The 17,840-nt window shown below is 58.1% G+C and overlaps 1 protein-coding gene across 1 annotated transcript in view; it reads left to right on the top strand.

Moving 5' to 3' along the window:
• Positions 1 to 291: 291 nt before the first annotated feature.
• The window catches only part of DPT (dermatopontin), a 30,570-nt gene continuing 13,021 nt past the window's right edge, over positions 292 to 17,840 (top strand). Inside the window, exons 1-2 of the mRNA XM_032317689.1 lie at positions 292 to 679; positions 11,575 to 11,700. Of these exons, the coding sequence (XP_032173580.1) occupies positions 375 to 679; positions 11,575 to 11,700 (431 nt within the window). The 5' untranslated portion in view covers positions 292 to 374. The remainder of the gene's footprint in view (positions 680 to 11,574; positions 11,701 to 17,840) is intronic.

Raw genomic sequence — 17,840 nt, 5'->3', positions numbered from 1 at the left:
GTCTGGGGGTCCCGGAAGGCGAGTTGGGAGAACACAGGAGGGGCTTGCCGGGGGAGGGGAGCCCTCCGTGGGGGTGAAGCCTCTGCCAGTATCCTCTGTCTGCAGAGCCTCTGCCAGTATCCTCTGTCTGCAGAGCCGGACTCTTTCCAGGGCATTTCTTTAATGTGCACGTTCTTACGTTTTCCTAGAATTCCACCTTAAAACGAGCCGGATGGGCTTGCGGCCGGGATCTCCACGCCGAAGAGTCCTGCCTCAGCGATGACAGAGCAGCTGGAGCCCGTTCACCCACATCTGCCGGCCACATGTCGGCGGCCGCCGCATAAAACGGTCAGCCCGGCGGCCCAGGGGTTCAGTGCTTGCCAGCGCCCGGCAGCATGGACCTCGCTGTGCTCTGCGTGCTTCTGCCCCTGGTCCCCGCAGCCTGGGGCCAGTACGGAGACTACGGGTACCCGTACCAGCAGTACCACGACTACAGCGATGACGGCTGGGTGAACCTGAACCGGCAGGGCTTCAGCTACCAGTGTCCCCACGGGCAGGTGGTGGTGGCCGTGAGGAGCATCTTCAACAAGAAGGAGGGCTCGGACCGACAGTGGAACTACGCCTGCATGCCCACGCCGCAGAGCCTCGGGGAGCCCACGGAGTGCTGGTGGGAAGAGATCAACAGAGCCGGAATGGAGTGGTAAGGGCAGCCTGTGCGCGGCGGGGGGCGCGGCCGTGGTAGCCTCCCTGCCCCAGCCTCTAGGGACGGGGGCCGGGAGCTCATTCTCTGGGGGGCTGGCCTGCTGCCCAGTAGCCTTCAGGACAGACAGAAACCCAGAACAGGGAGTGCCCGCAGCAGACGGGCTCCTCTGAGGTTCTGTTCCTTCCAGAATCAAGCCCTCCTCTCTGTCTGGTCGGGGACGGCCATGGGTCTGCGAAATGTTTCCTAGCCTGCAAAAAGATAAGTACAGAAATGGACACTTTACAAATTTCTTTTTCTTAAAGACTGTATTTATTTGACAGACAGAGATCACAAGCAGGCAGAGAGGCAGCAGAGAGAGAGGGAGAAGCAGGCTCCCTGCTGAGCAGAGAGCCCGATGCGGGACTCGATCCCAGGACCCTGGGATCATGACCTGAGCCGAAGGCAGAGGCTTCACCCACTGAGCCACCCAGGTGCTCCAAAGACACTTTAAAGACAACAATTTAACATTGTTGTGATGTCCAAATGGCGTTTTCATTTGGCAGTAACTTATTTACTGTTTTACGATGGTCTTGGTCTGAGAGACTGTGGGGGCAGTGACCAACGGGACACGGACAGTCTGAGAACCACAGACAAAGAAGCTGAGGCCAAGAGAAGGGAAATTAAGTCTCTGTTGCCCCAGTAAAAACTCGCTCTCTGGGTTGTAAGAGCTGAGATCCTCCTCTCTGTGAATTTAAAGTGGGTTTCACTGCCAGAGAATAGTTTCCTAAAGACTTTCAGGGAGAAGTGCTGTCCTCACCCGAACGGACTCTGCCACAGTCAGTGGCGTGAAGTGGTCCAGGCTGGGGCTTTGCTGTGGGTGTGACCGTCCCGGCCCCAGAGCTTGGTCAGGACCGGTCCCAGCACTACTGCCTGCAGGCAGCTTTGGGGGGGAGGGCAGGGACCCGGGGGCGGAGGTGAGGGCGGGTCTGGGGGAGGCAGGTCCAGGCTGCAGAGCAGGGCTCTCTGAGGGTTCCAGAAGCACGTGGCGGAGAACGGGTTGGGGGTGGTCGAACCTGGGGGATCACGCAGCCAGCAGACCGCACCGTGACGAGACACCGAGAGGGGCAGGCGCCGACACGCCTGTGGAGGGGCAGGCAAGGGAGGGGACTTCTGAGTCGTCCAACGGCCGCCATTCCGGGAGGGCTTACCCCGGGCTAGCGCCGGTATCCCCTCAGCGCTCAGAACAAATCCTGAGTCGTTATGCGCAGCCAGACTGCGGTCTGCAGACCCGGGGGTCCCCTCAGCCAGCAAGTGGCAGAGCTGGGATTCGGATCCAGAGCCTCTTAACCCCGAAGTGCATGAGCTCGGCCGCGGTGATGAGAAACGTGACCGCCCGCTGCCGCCCTGCTGTGGGCCAGGGGCCGGCGCTGGACCCAGGGAAGGGTGTCCCCCGGGGCCCGGGAGCTGCGAGGTGGCAGAGGAAGCTGAGGCCGCAGGAGTGGGGGGGCTGCAGGAGGGGGGGCGGCGTGGTGACCGTGACGGAGGAGGGGCCCAGCCAGCTCGGGGGCGGGCGGGGCGCGGTCAGACACGCGGCAGCAGGTGTGGCCCTTTCCTGGGCTTTCGTTGTCTGCCCGACTGTCTCTGTTCCGTGGATTTAATGACCCAGACTCCTGCTAGGAGTCCCCCCGGCCTCGGCGACGCCCACAGCCAGGCCCACGGCTCGGCCTGGTCCTCCCAGCGGGGGCTGCTGTCTGCGCGGGGCCCCCTCTCATGCCCCTTTTCAGAGCCGTGTGGGAAAACAGCGCTCAGAGATGATTTCTGGGCGCTGAGTCAGAAGGCCTGCGTTCGGGCCCAGGCTCCAAGACCGCGTGACCTTGCTCCAGGGGTTCAACTCTCGGGGCTCAAACCTCGTGTGGAAAATCAATGTCAGGCTGCGTGACCTCAGAAGAATCCACAACCGCCGTAGCCCACGCTCGTCTGGCCCCGAAAGTGCACTTGGATTTCTCTGGCGCTGTGACCCCTGCGTCTCCCTGCTGGGAGAGAAGGCAACTGGGGCTTCGTCTGAAACGTGCCAGCTGCGTCCGGTGCGCGGAGCTCCCAGGCTGCTGGAAGAAAAGAGAGAGAGGAAGGGAGTGGATGGACGGGTTCTGTTCGGCTGGCGGGAGTCGAGGGACAGGCTGACAGACGAGACGGTCTCCCTGCCCCCACACTGGGCTGGGCTGACTCAACGGTTTTCCTTCCCCCTTTCCACCCTCCGCTGCCTCCTACTCTGCTAATCACAGAGTAAAAAAATGCCCAAACATGAAAAACTCTGCTGCCCCAGGTCTGATACCAATTACCACAAAAGCGCTTTTGAGATGATTATTGGTTTGAGTTTGGCTCTGGTCTCAGTGAAAAGTCTGGAAGGAAAGGATTTGCTCCTCGGCCGACGAGCCGCCCAGTCGCCCTGGGCTTGCGATCTGCTCTGGGGGCAGAGCTGCGGCGGCTCCGGGACTCTGGCTCGGCCCCGTCCGGGGTCCCCGGCGGGTCTGCTTCAGGAGGGAGAGGAGCCCAGGGGCCGATCTGACAACAGGACACAGGACCCGCAGAGACGCTTGCGAATGGAAGCACAGATTTGAAACGTGCTGCACAGGGTGGCCGGTGGCTCCGTCTCTTAAGAGTCGGACTCTTGGCTTTAGCTCAGGTCATGATCCCGCCATTGTGGGATCGAGCCCCGGGCCAGGCTCTGCGCTCAGCCCGGAACCTGCTTCAGAGTGTCGCCCGACCCCGCTCCCTCTCTCTCTCAGATAAATAAATAAAATCTTTAAAAATAAATAACTGAATGAAAAGGGTGTCGAGCGTGGCTGAGCGACTCATACCCCTGCCGTTGGCTACAGTTTCTCGGGAGAAAGCCACCTCTTCGGGCGCCGGACTCTGGAGCGCCGGCTGGCCCCCGGAGCCCAGGAGCGCCGCTCTGCCGTTTCGGGGCCCGCCCTGGCGGCTCCCCGGGGATCTTCTCTCACGTGATGTGGCACAGGCTCTGGGGCACGTGGGTCCCTCGTGGGGCAAACGCAGCGAGGATTGTTGGGTGAGGCTGAGCTGTCGCGTGGCAGAGGGAGCTCTGGCCTTAGAGGCGGGACCCCCAGATTCACGGCCCCTTCCTAGCCCTGTGGTCCCGAGCACCCGAGTCCTCGGTCTTGAAGAAGGGAAGGTGCGGCGGCCACCGGGCAGGGGCCCCCGTGCAGGAGCAGCGGACAGAGGACTCCGTGTGAACGGCGCGGCCCATCGCCTGCGGTCTGTGGTTTCGCGCGTCCGGAAGCGCTTGCGGCTGGTCCGGGGCCAGCCGGGCTCCGTGGAGACCGAATTCAAAGGAACGGCTATGGGCACCTGCTTTCCTCTCCCGCTCCCGGGGTCCCTGGGCTTCGGAGGCACCCGGGAAGGTGTTTTTAAATGGCAGCTTCTGTTAGGGCTGACCCCGGAGGTTTAAGAAGCCGCCAGAGACAAGCCATGTGGCCGGGAAGAGGAGAAGGAGAGCCCGGAGCCGGGTCAGCACGAAAGCCAACGTGGAGCGGAGCGCGCAGGACCGGAGCTCGGTTTCCGTCATCTGACTCTCCGCGAGACCAGGGCGCTGGGCGTGCAGAGCGATCCCCCCGGTCCACGGTTCTGAGCCCTCAGGGCCCACAGTGCCGCCTCCTCTGAGAGTCTCAGACCACCTTGTCCAAACCCACGTTTCCCACCTTCTACTCCCCGGCCTGCTTGCGGTTGCTGCGGAGGCCCCGTCATCACCTGACCGGTGTTCGTGGGCTGTCCGTCTCCTTCAAACAAGCTTTACGGAGGTAGGGACTCTGTCTTGTTTGACACGGCCCAGAATATTCCCCAGGGCCTGGGGCATGCGGCGCACAGTAGGACCACTAAATGCGGCCGCACCCCTGCATCGGACTAGCCAGTGTTGAGAGCGGTTCGACCCAGCCAGTGTCCGCACCTTGCCCAGCAGAGAAGCCTGCGGATGCGCCTGCGGGGAAACCGTTTGTAGTTTCGGCTCTCAGTGTCCTGTTGCTTATAGGGCCCGGCTTTGCTGTTGGCCTCACATTCTGGCTAGTTGTGTTGGTCGCCCTGAGACTCCCTGAGGTTCTCTGAAACGTGCACAGAGGACGTCGGACTCACTCACCTCCGATGAATTCTTTATTGGATCTCCATGATCCCCAAACCTTACTGTCCCGGTAAACGTTCAAAAGTACAGTCATGAGCTCTTTCTCTCAAAAACCACAGGGGCCGAATGCCACATTCTGGTGTGGATCTTGGTGCACACGCACACACACACACATAGAAGAAGACATTCGTGAGGAAACATGAAATCCAGATGCAGTCTGGCGCTTACGTTTGCAGCGATCGAAATTCCTCGGCGCAGATCAAGGAACCAGAGTTCTGAGAGATACGGTCAGGGGACAACCCTTCTGTACATCTAAGATTACTTCAGTCTGAAAGGATTTTAAAAACAAGGCCCCACACTGGTAGTTAAAGGCAAACAGCAGCAGAACCAAAGAAGCTGAGCCCAGGAGAGGCCTGAGAGTCAGCGCAGCAGCGTCCTCACATCACGGAGGAGGAGCGAAGGCCCAGGGAGTCGGCGACGGAGAAACCCGTGAAACAGGTGTGTTCCGTGTGGGGCTACCAGCCTCGGCCTGGTCTCGGTGGTGCGGGCTGGTTTATAAACATACGCTCCTTTGCTCTTTCACTCACACAAGATGTTTATCACAGACTTTGCCGGACTCCCGGAGCGTGACGAATGGCATGCGGTCTGTGGCCTTGAGTCACTCGCAGTCTAGTCTTACTGGTCTTCACGGTGCTGCGGGGAGGCAGCACCGCATACCCCGGTTGGCAGAGGAGGGGGTGTGGCTCCGAGCATCGGATCGCTTGGCCACTGGGAGCGGGTGAGCAGCAGAGGGAGAGGCTCAAGCCAGACATTTCGATGCCCCAGTGCTGCTGGCCGACGGGAAAGGTTGGCTTCGTTTCTGTTTGTGGACAAAGCCAGGCTCAAGAAGATATCGCAGCCCCGGAAGAGTGACTTCTGAGGGCAAGAAGGCAGGTGTGGAGAAGGGTGATGACCGCTGCGGGGTTCTTGCCAACTCCCCACCACGGCCACCCTTCTTCAGAGTCCCAGGAATCAGCTAATAGCTGTCTGGGGGACTCGAGTTTTGCAAAAATGGCTCTTGGCTGTGCTCATAAGGATGGCAAATGTCCACTAATCCCAGGAGAGGGTTTGCCTCTGCGGACGTGCCTGCCAGACATAATCTTCTCCTTAAATAAGAGGTTCCCCAGACTTACGAGATCTTCCTCTTAAAGTAATGGAAAGATGATTTTTGCAGCCCAGCAGGACAGTGCTCCAGAGGCCACCGTACTGCCGCGGAGGCAGGCTGGGTCATCTTCCGAGCCCGTTTCTCCCTCCGCAAAGACGGAAGTAAGTGACGTAACATCTAGGCGTTACCGGCAGTGTGTCCCTGAGAAGATCACGTAATGTCTCAAGTCCACGTTTCCTTAAGGTCTCACACCGGTGGCGGCGGGAACTGGCTAGGCAAGCCCGTGCCATGAGACGGTTTCGGTGACTTGAAGTCATGAACGGGGGGTCACGGCGTGGAGCATACACCGTGCGCGGCGGGTCCCTGACAAAGTTTACTTGTTTCTACTCTCGACCGCTCTGTGGAAACTCAACTCAGATATCACAGTCCATTGAAGAGCTGGAGATGAGATGTAAATTGGTCCATTACAAAGGCCCCTGGTGTTACCGTTTTGCTTAGGGATGTGTAATTCAGCTATGATCTGTGAAGATTTAACGTGCGTTATGAGTGTCTTGAATATCGCTCACATTTTCAGAGATGTTGAGGCACCGTTTGATCTCTGGGTTAGCAAATGTTGTGATAATTGATGTCCGTGGGCTCCTGTCCCCGAGCCTCAGATCCCCACCTGACCTGGGCTTGCTCTCAAGCCATAACGGACCTCAGGACATTAATATGTCACACAAGATCATCTGGATCTTCTCGGATGCCTTTGGGATCGTCTCTACTGGTCGCATTTTTCCAAAACGGGGCAGGAGTTTGTATTTTGGGGAGAACATGTTTTTCTCCCTCTGTCCTGCTGTGTTTTTTTCTTTCATCCAGAGAAGCTACTCAGCAGATCCTTGTGCGTCACCATCTGGAAACCTGGTAGACGGGCAGGTGGACTCGAAACCAGACGCAGAGAAGACAGGAGAGTCTTCCTCAGAGGCAGGCGGCGCCGCGCTTCAGGCCGAGCGCTCACGTCCCCGCTGTGTGGCGGAAGGTACCTCCAGAAACGGCACTGGCATGCCTTACCCCAGACCGCCTCTTGCCGCTTCCCCTTGCCACTTGCTGTCCCCAGGTCCGCACCTGGTGTCTCGCTTCTCTTCTCTGGCTGTGGTGCCGATCTTCCTCCGACACCCGCATTGCCGTGGCAGGTGCGAGCGGGCACCGGGCCTCGCACAGAACCAGGCAGAGAGTAGTTCCGATGAGGGTTTGCTGGAAGCTTTAATGAACATTCTGAAACCCTGTGGACTGTGTTCTTTGAGTTGCACTCAAAGGCTTGTTCTGGGGAAAAGAGAATTAAGAGGCATCAAAACTTGATTCTAAAATAATGAATCTCTCTTGGGGGAACCTAAGCCCCCATCAAGCTGGATTGGGAGGAAAACTGGGGAGAGTAAAGGAGGCTGTGTCACACGGTGTCCCCCAGTGGCTCTTACTCCTCCCCTGCCGGCCGGGTGGAGACCGGCGGACGGGCCTGGAGCACGGCGCACGTCTGCGGGACTGGAGGAAAGAGGCCGCGCAGCCGCCGTTCGATGTGACTGTGGAAGCTTGACCCAGAGGGCGCTGCTTTACCCTGTCCTAGGACAGACCCGGCGCTGTAAGAGCTTGGACTTTTTCTAAGTTTGGGCCCAAGCCAGCCGAGACTGTGAGGAGGGACTAAAACCCCACAGAAGAGCTCACCAGCCCGACCAGACATGGGCACCCCCGCCGGTCCCAGCCTCCGTCACTCGGCCTGACGGACAGCCCGGACCCAAGGAGGACTCCAGGAGACAGAGAAACCTCGGTCAGGGGATGAGCCGGAAGCAGAGGACGGTCTTGACACAACGCTGGGCCCCGAGAGCTCCCGTGCAGAGATTCGGCCTCAGAAGAAGCCGCGTCCGGGTCCTGCTCTCGGTTTCTCCGAGATGGGGCTCCGGTGCGGCTCCACAGCGGGGCAAGGACAGGGCGCGGGCGGGACCTGGTCGGCCGCTTCCTCGACGGGAGGCCGCCCTCTCACGGCAGGTCCCCGCGTGCCCTCGGGGAGGGCTCCTCGCTGCCCGTGACCCGCCTTCTAGAAGGTTTCTTCCGTCCGGTGGAGCAGGGGTTTGTGAAACCAACGAGCCTTCGGCGTCCGAAGGGCGGGAGCGGGAGCGTCTGCGTTCGGCCGGGGCACCCCGGCTGGGGAGTCGGCGCCCGGGACGCGGTTCTGCGGGCGCCTGTGCCGCGGTCCGGCCGGTCGTGCAGGAGTGCCGAGCGGCCTGAGACGTGAGGCGGAGGCTTCAGCCAGTCTTCTCGCCACCCGCCCCTTCTTAAAAACGGAGTCTGAGTCGCCTCACCGATGCCGGCCCTCAGCCGCCCCGCAGCCCCCGCTCATGGCCGCCCCGCAGCACCCCCACCGCCTCACGGCCGCCCTCGCCCGCTTCGCTCCTGCGGGCCCCCCTGGTTGCGGTCCTGCCGCTTGTGGCCACGTGCGCGAGCGAGTCTGGTCCAATAAGGAGCTTTTACAGAACAGTGATTGGAGGGGACAGGCGTGGAGCAGGCTGCGTTCCTGAGGGAGAAGGTGATGTGGGGCGAGCTTCAGTCACTCTGCGTCCTGGAAACTTCTGGGGGGAGCGGCAGGGCCCTTTCTGGATCGGAGCAGGGGCTCTCCCGTGTCACCCGTGCCTCGGGGTACGGCAGACTCCTGACCAGGCCCCCGTCCATCCGCTCTCCCGTCAGACTCCTGCTAGAGCTGCCGTGCGGGGCACCGAGGCGGGTTCAACCTGAGGACGGAGCGGACTTTCCCCTTAGGGTCTTCACCATCCACTCACGTCTGCGCGCTGCCGCGGGCTTGTGGGCCGGCGGCTCCCCGGCCCACCTCCGGGAGCTTCGTGCTGGGCGGTCAGCAGCTCAGGGCCACACTGGAGTCCGCCGGCTTTGCTCCAACTGGAGACGTTTAAGCAGGCAGCTCTGGCCCAGCTTTCACAGTCGCGGCTGTCGAGTGGACGAAATGAAAGCAGGTCACACTCACAAATGACGCTTCGGGCGCCAGGAGTCATGTGCATCATCTCGTTAAACGAGTGTGTGCTATTATTATGACCATTTTACAGAGGAGAAAACTGAGGCCAACACGGAGTATAAATCCTACACCCGAGACAACAGCCAGGGGTGACTGCAGCCCGGTCCAGCAGCACCGTCCACACTCTTAGCCGTTCCGCTCGCTGATCCCCACACGAGTGTGACAAGGTGCCCCGGCACAAGTCCGCTTCTGGAAGGCGTGACTTCCTGCGTGGGCCACAAGCCCTACCGAACTCCACGCTCGCGCACGCTCCGAAAAGGAAAGGCCGCGGGACAGAGGCAGGAGGGGAGCCCCGCCCGGTTCTCTGGTCTTCACGGGCAGCGCCATCGGAGGTGGTGTGTGAGGGAGCGACACACACACTCCCGCACAGGGTCGCGGGGCCAGCGGCCTGGCTCTCAGCCGGCGGGAACTCACGGAGCTGGTCTTGTGCCCCGTGAAACAGCTCAGCTTATCTTGCTACACTGATGTTTACTTAAGGGAACTCAACCCCCGGGAACACGGTCCCCACAGGACAAACCCAGACAATGGGACAAGAGCCACAGGGAAACCGCAGCCTGGCTCGGTCTCGAAGGGCTGTTTGGAGGAAACCAGAATTGCTGTGACGGTGAGGAGGACGGCAGAAGCCCGTCCACAACCTCCCTCCTGAACGGCTCGCACTGGCCCTGCTAGAAGGAGGACGCGGCAGGCTGTCGGACCACGCGCTGCCCCACACCCGAGCATCCGAGGACGCGGCAGGCTGTCGGACCACGCGCTGCCCCACACCCGAGCATCCGTTCCAGTCACAGTCCCAAGGGGGGCAGGTGTTTTCCAAAGTGGCAGGATGAGCCGTGAGCAACGTTAGAGCAAAGAAGGTTAGTGAGTCAGGGCTCGGGTCTCACCGCACGGCCCGGCTGAGACGCGAGGCTGCCCAACACCAAGCCACTCCTCAGTGCCCTCAGCCCGGTCGCGTGGCGACTGTGCAGAAGGACCGCCGGGTAGTGTGTGGAGCGGATGGACAAATACGTGCGTGTTTGAGTGTGGCTATGCACGAATGAGTAAATGAGTGGTGAGTGGATGAAAAGGTCAGATGCCTTCCGCTCAGAGACAGGAAGTATATTTAATACCAGTTTCGGCAAATCCACGGGGTTGTTTCCAGCGATTGCAAAGAAACCATCACTGGTTTTATAGTCAGCAAGGTCCCTCTCACCGATCAGCAGGAGAGAGACAGCAATTCTGGATTCCTTATTCTTACACTATCTGCTGTATCTTCTGGGAACTTACCTGTACTTGGGAAATGGGGCTGTGTTCCGGAACCGTCACGCCATCACACGCAGACACCGTCCCGAGCGCGAGCTTGACCAGTGGCTGGGAGATGGGAAACACGAGAACCTGACGGAGCTGAGGGCTGGTTTCGGAAGGACTAGTGAGAGATCCCACCCCCCACCAGGCCGGGTGGACACAGCCTCCCCCCTGTCCAGCAGGAAGTGGCAGCCTTCAGACACTGGTGGGATGTGGGCCGGAGCCGGGAGAAAGCAGTCGTGGAGGAGGGACGAGGGAAGAAATGGTCGCAGCGTCCGCAGCCGGACCGAGGAAGGTGCCGTGCCGATGGCCGGGCCAACGCCCAGAGGCCTCAGCCGACCAGCCAGAGAGAAAGAGGAGGGTCTGTGGACCAGAGAGAAGGGTTTGCCTTCTTCTCAGAAATAGAACAGAGCATCTAAGACAGGGAAAAGGTCCCTACAGGGAACTTGAGGCAGTCCGTTGGCCTGTCACCCTGGAAGAAGTGTGCCGTGTGCCGGGACCCACCGTGGGCGCTGGGGATAACTCCAAGCCAGCCCACCCTGACGACATACAGTCTAGCGGGCGGAAAGAAGATCCCCGCTAAGTGCTGAGAACCCGGGCATATAGTCCAGCTTCCCACAGGTGCCCCGTACGACGTGCCATCCGTGCCCACCTGGGCTTTGGGGGTGCATGGGCTTGAGTGAATGGGTGTCCCGTGCAAACTCCTGGGGCTCTGTTCTTGAACCAGAGAAACGTTGTTTGAAGTTCATCGATTCATTGTTTCTCTTTGTTTTCTTCTTATTTTAAATGCAAGTAAAATAAAGGGATTTCTGTTTCAAGTGGCAGGAATAACATTGTGTTATTTTGTAAAAGGTGCTTCTCTGTCCGTCCATGCATGCACTCTTGTAAGTATAAGTTCATCGATGTCTCTCAGGAGCCAGGCTCCCCCGTTTCCTTCAGTGGAAATACTCTGAGTCGTCGGAGTTGTAATGGTGACCATATGTTATTTCAACAAGTACAGCAAAGTCTTTATCGTCTGCATTACAGTGGAAAACTGGTGCACCTGCGTGGCCTGGTCACGTAAGCATCTGACCCTTGATTTTGGCTCCAGCCATGCTCTCAGGGCCCCGAGACTGCGCCCCGTGTCAGGCTGCACGCTGGGTGTGGAGCCTGCTTAAGATTCTCTCTCCCTCTGCCCCCCACCAAAGAGGCACGAATTGCCAGGAGTCTAGGTCATCAAAGCGGAGGCTGCCCCAGGAGCTGCGGGCACGGCGGGAGCTGGGGTCGTGGTGTCCTGGCCGTTTGCTCACTTGTTCCCTTCTCTCCAGGTACCAGACATGCTCCAACAATGGGCTGGTGGCCGGCTTCCAGAGCCGCTACTTCGAGTCCGTGCTGGACCGGGAGTGGCAGTTTTACTGCTGTCGCTACAGCAAGAGATGTCCCTACTCCTGCTGGTAAGCCTGGCCGCCGAGCGTAAGCCCGGAGACTCCTGGGCTGCAGGGGAGCTTGGGAGGGCGCGGTGTGGTCCCTGTTTCCGACGACAGACAAGCCTGGGCCGTCACGAAGGAGTTTGGAAGGCAGCGGGTGGCAGTGGAAGGAAACGAAAGCGCGGCATTCACGAGAGGCTGGAACATTTCCGCTGGGAGGGACCTCCCGGCTCATCAGCCAGTGCCTCGACACCCCTCTTTTGGCAGGAAAGAACCCTACAAACCCACAGAACAAAGAGGTCACTCGTCCAGAGTTACGCGGCGTTCCATGGGGGTCACCCCGCGGCTGGGATGTGCTGACTCCCGGGGCAGTGCCCTCTCCCTCAACCACAGTAACGTCTCTTCGCAGCCAAGGCTGCTGGACCTGGCCGGGAGCTGACTTTTCCCTTGTCACAGGTCAGAGCAGCAAACGTGGTCTATAATTACAGCCCCGAGAGAAAGGCTAGTGTTTTCTAGACCCATTCATGGTGTTTTCTAGACCCATTCATAACTCCAGCCTGTATAATTTTGCCCCTTTTGTGCTCCCTGGGCTGAGGCCAGGCATGGCCGACCCAGGCTTCAAACTGACGGGGGGGGCGGGGTGTGTGAACATATTTCTTTAGCGGGAAACTTCCAGCGGGGGTCGACAACACAGCTCGTCCCAAGTTCTTCAGTCTGAACACGAGCCGGGCATTTCTGCCTTGGACCAAGGGGTCCCAAAGTGTCCATGTTTGAATTCTGGCTCCTCCAGGGACTGGGCTCTCTGCAGTGTGGTGCTGGAGAGGACAGCCTCGTGGGCCACACTTTCTCCTGCCACCAGACAGCGTGACCGCAAGCTGCCCGAGCAGGCGCCCTGACACTCAGCGTGGGCAACTCCAGAAGCTAAGAGTTTTCTGTTCAAAGTAACGAGAAACAGTAAGTGCAGAGCTCGAAGCCCCCGACACCAGTAGTTGTAGGACAGAGCCAGGCCTTGCCATGAAGCAGTCCTCATCCTACCATGACGGGAGCAGGTGTGGCAAGGGTGTCAGGACCGTGACAGGTCCCAAAGCAAAGCCCTGAAGCTCGCACGTGCTGGCGTGGGGTGGCAGAAACTCCGACGGAGGGGCACCGAGGAGCTGGAGCTCCCGTCTCGGTATTGACCCCTCCCCCTCTCCTGCCTCCTCTCTGGCTGTAACTGTGCTAGAACGTCACCTCCCTTGTCTTTGGGCCTCAAGTCCATCCCTTGGAAGACGGCCACCTTTGCTGGGTCTCTGAGACTTTTGAGAATCCGATGAAAGCTGTAGTCTTGGCCTCCAGAGAAAGAAAAAGCACGTCACCGTATTCAGACCAAAAGGGTAGACAGACTCTCCAGGAGCCCTCAAGCCCCCTGAAGGCCACCAAAAGACCTTTGAGGTTGTTTGAGCCCTAAAACTTCCTTGACGCAAAAGGTGCTTTTGCAAGAGGCAGTCCAGACACCCAGAACTGCTTTCAAAGATGGGGAGAAGGTCCGTAAGGTGCCTGGACCCCACTGAGTGGGGAGGCGGTAGGAGCCTGCCGGCTGCCCCGAGAAGCATGGATTTCCCGGATTTCCCGGGTCTTCCTGTCCCCGATCTGCCAACAGGAAGCCCCTCCCCCACCCTCCACTCCCAGGGGGAAGCTGCCTCCCTCGTGGAGAGGCAGGGAGAACCAGTTAAAATGAAAATGAATTCTCTGAAGGGTGAGAGTAAGCGACAGACTAATAGTCCGTCACCCCGTTAGCAAGACGTCCCCTTAGGCTCCGGAGGAAAACATCTGGGCCTCCGTACCCCGTACCCCGGGTGGTCCAGAGGAGCAAGTTCTGGAGACAAGGGATGCGGAGATGAGCCCTGAGCTGCTGCGGGGGCGTGGGGCACCGTGTAAGGGCAGGGGAGGACCGGGCGTGGGGCCTTCTGCCCCTTGTGGATGCCTGTCGGTGCTGGACTCGGACTGGCTGTAGACTGGGGGCATCTGGGCACACATCGACCGTGCGTCCCCAGTGCCGTGTGTCATGCTCGGAACGTAGTGTCTGCTGGGTAATTACGGAATGAGTATTTGCAGAAGGGATTCCGAAGGGCCGGCACAAACAGGAAATATGATTCACTTAATTGCTCTGAAAGTTTTTTGTATTTTTTTTAAATCGCACTCTCCCACCCCTGCCCTAGAGTGTAAGCTCTGTGCAAGCAAAGACCTTTGTGCGGATATGGTCCAGCCCTTAACTTGTGCCAAGCACTTCGTCGGCGCTCGGGAGCGTTTGTTGAACGAGCGATAACTTTGGCCTCTTCCTAATTCCATGAGGATAAAGCGAGATGATATACGTCCGGACGTGGCGCTGGCCGTGATCACACAGAGCTGACCCGTCCCCTGCGACCTTCCCAGCTCCAGGGTAGACCCAGCTTCCTCGCTGAAAGGCCTCTCAAAGGCTGACTCTGCCCAAGGTCATCGCCGTCGGGGTGGGTCGCAGAGCGGTGACTGGAGCTGGTTGAGCAGAGAAGCAAGAGACGGTCCACGGGGTCGTCTCCGGGGGGGGCGCAGCCCTTGCCCCCCCGGCAGAGGAAGGGGGAGCTGAGGGAGCTGCACATCCCTGTGGGGACAACTTCTCTCCAAGACGGACAGGAGCGTCGGCCCCTCTAGTGGTCACCCAGTCCCTGGCCACCTGGCTTCTGGCCGAGCAGGGCAGCAGGGGGGAGTGGACTTAGGTGTGGAGAGCCATGTTGCAAGAACTGTGGAACACGTAGACGGCTATGCCTGAGAGGCTCAGCTGTAAATGTTTAACCCATGAAATATGGGTGCATTTGAATGACGTATAGGCCATTCTAAGAGTCATGGGGAAGGTATATGATTAACCAAGAGTCATGGGGAAGGCACAAGTTCTATAGAACAATAGAGTCACGTAGATGCTCACGAGCACTTCACATGCTTAGGGATAAGGTCACAGGTAGCACTTCTGATTGGTGAATAGACTCGTCGTGTGATCTATTGATTGGTTGCCTGTAATTCATGTTAACTATATCAAGGGGCTACAATTGTGGTGCGGGGTTCCCGAATCAAGATATCTAGAAGATTGTCAATAAAGAAGTTTGCCACTCAGCCTCGACTGCGGGTCGTTCTTGCCGGCGAAGAGCGACACTTAGGGCCACGGCTTTTGGCGATAAGGCAGGTAAGAAACAGTCTCACTCGTGTTGGAAGAATTGTCCAACAGCCGAGGTGGGAGCGAGTGGAAGTAAGGGGCGTGGAAGGGAAACACCTCATCTTCCCAGATCCCGTATTCTGGGGCGTCTGGGGTCTGCATCCCTGTCCCAAACACCGCCTGACCTTCACCTGTGTCGCTGAGAGCCGAGGCCCAAAAGACACGCAGATCTTTACGTCCCAAGATGCCGGTCGCTCTCTGAGGCTGCCCCCGCCGTCCGTGGTCATTGGGTCCGTGGTCACCGGGTCCGTGGAGAGGTCCCAGCCCCCTCCCGCTCCCCGCCACCGCCGGCCGTCCCTCCTCGCACGGCCGTAAGAAATGACCGTCAAGTTCCCCCGCGTGCGCCCGCCCGTTGCGAAGACACGAAGAGCTGCGTGAGCCTGGAAACGCGTGTGGGAACCGAGTCCGGAGGTGAAAGATGAGCCACGTCTGCTCGGTCACCCGAGACACTCAGGTCCCTGTGGCAGAACGTCCCCAAGCCTTGGTCTGCCGGGGCCCGCCCCTCCCCACCGCTCGGCCACCGAGGTGTGTCACTGACGTCAGCAGAAGCCAGTGGGGGGCGAGGAGAGATTGACTCAGGAAGACGCGCGGCCGACTCGGAGTCAGGCCTCCTGAGGAGGACGTGGCTGGGCGGCCTCTGGCTCTGGCCACAGGGCGCTAGAGCCGAGGGCCACCACGGTTGTCCAAGGAAACGGAGCTTTCTGGAAGGGGACTGGGAGCAGCCGTGGATGAGCCCGCTGCACCCCGGTGCGCAGCGTGTGACTCGCTCTCCCTCGGCTGTCTGGACGCTTCAGCGCCGTCGTCAAACGGCCCGTCATGACGTCGCATGTCCCTCTACATGCGGGCGAAACGGAGGTCTTTCTGCAGCGTCTGGGCCTTCCCGAGCCTGACCGCGCTGCTCCCCGAGAGCGACGCCGCGGGCCTGCAGGAGCCGTCGCCGTGTGGACCCGCCCGTGAGCGGGACGCTTCGGCGGTGACAAGGGTCTCCTGCCAGCGCCGCTCCACTCGGTCCCTTCGAAGGGCCCTCACGGTGCTCCCTGCGCCCTCCCCCTGTGGAAGCTGCCACCTGCGCGACGCCTTCCGTCCCGTCACTTCACCTGCCTGAATTAGCTCCCGGGGACCCGGCGCAGCAGGGGGACACGTTCTCTCCCCCGCCGTGAGCCACCCGCGGCTCTGAGCCCGACCGCGCTGTGAGCTCGCTGAGGGAGCATCTGTCGCCCCCGCGTCTGCAACACTCGGGGGACACACAGCACCGCCACGCAAGGGGAGAGGACAGACCACCCAGGCGGTGCCCGGGTGAGAATGAGGCTGTCACTTGATGGGGACCAAGGCGATGCCCTCACTTCGTTGCAAATGGCAAGATTTCATTTCTTTTGATGGCTGCATAGTATTCCATAGTGTGTGTGTGTTTGTGTGTGTGTGTGTGTGTGTGTATATATACCACTTCTTCTTTATCCATTCATCTGTTGATGCACATCTAGGTTCTTTCCATAGTTTGGCTATTGTGGACGTTGCTGCCATAAACATTAGGGTGCATGTGCCCCTTCGGACCACTAAAATTTCTATCTTCAGGGAAAATACCCAATAGTGCGATTGCTGGGTCGTAGGGTAGCTCTGTTTTAAACTTTTTCAGGAACCTCCATGCTGTTTTCCAGAGTGGCTGCACCAGCTTGCATTCCCACCAACAGTGTAGGACGGTTCCCCTTTCTCTGCATCCTCATCAACATCTGTCCTTTCCTGACTTGTTGATTTTAGCCATTCTGACTGGTGTGAGGTGGTATCTCATTGTGGTTTTGATTTGTATTTCCCTGATGCCGAGTGATGTGGAGCACTTTTTCATGTGTCTGTTGGCCATCTGGATGTCTTCTTTGCAGAAATGTCTGTTCATGTCCTCTGCCCATTTCTTGACTGGATTATTTGTTCTTTGGGTGTTGAGTTTGATAAGTTCTTTCTAGATTTTGGACACTAGTCCTTTATCTGATATGTCGTTTGCAAATATCTTCTCCCATTCTGTCAGTTGTCTTTTGGTTTTGTTGACTATTTCCTTTGCTGTGCAAAAACTTTTGATCTTGATGAAGTCCCAATAGTTCATTTTTGCCCTTGCTTCCCTTGCCTTTGGCGATGTTTCTAGGAAGAAGTTGCTGTGGCTGAGGTGGAAGAGGTTGCTGCCTGTGTTCTCAAGGATTTTGATGGATTCTTTTCTCACATTGAGGTCTTTCACCCATTTTGAGTCTATTTTCATGTGTGGTGTAAGGAAATGGTCTGCATGTGGCTGTCCAGTTTTCCCAGCACCATTTGTTGAAGAGACTATCCTTTTTCCATTGGACATTCTTTCCTGCTTTGTCGAAGATTAGTTGATCATAAAGTTGAGGGTCTATTTCTGGGCTCTCTATTCTGCTCCATTGATCTATGTGTCTGTTTCTGTGCCAGTACCATGCTGTCTTGATGATGACAGCTTTGTAATAGAGCTTGAAGTCTGAAATTGTGATGCCACCAACTTTGGCTTTCGTTTTCAACATTCCTCTGGCTATTCGAGGTCTTTTCTGGTTCCATATAATTTTAGGATTATTTGTTCCATTTGAAAAATATGGATGGGATTTTTGATAGGGCTTGCATTAAACGTGTAGATTGGTTTAGGTGGCATCAACATTTTCACAATATTTGCTCTTCCAATTCATGAGCATGGAACGTTTTTCCATTTCATTGTGTATTCCTCAATTTCTTCCATGAGCACTTTATAGTTTTCTGAGTACAGATTCTTTCTTCTTTCGTTAGGTTTATTCCTAGGAGTCTTGTGGTTTTGGGTGTAATTGTTAATAGGATGGGCTCCTTAATTTCTCTTTCTTCTGTCTTGCTCTTGGTGTATAGGAATGCAGCTGATTTCTCTGCATTGATTTTATATCCTGACACTTTACTAAATTCCTGTATGAGTTCTAGCAGTTTA

This window comes from Mustela erminea, chromosome 17, assembly GCF_009829155.1.
Source record: "Mustela erminea isolate mMusErm1 chromosome 17, mMusErm1.Pri, whole genome shotgun sequence".
Lineage (NCBI taxonomy): Eukaryota > Metazoa > Chordata > Mammalia > Carnivora > Mustelidae > Mustela > Mustela erminea.
Note: the sequence above shows the minus strand (reverse complement) of the source record. Positions and strands in the feature narration are given on the sequence as shown.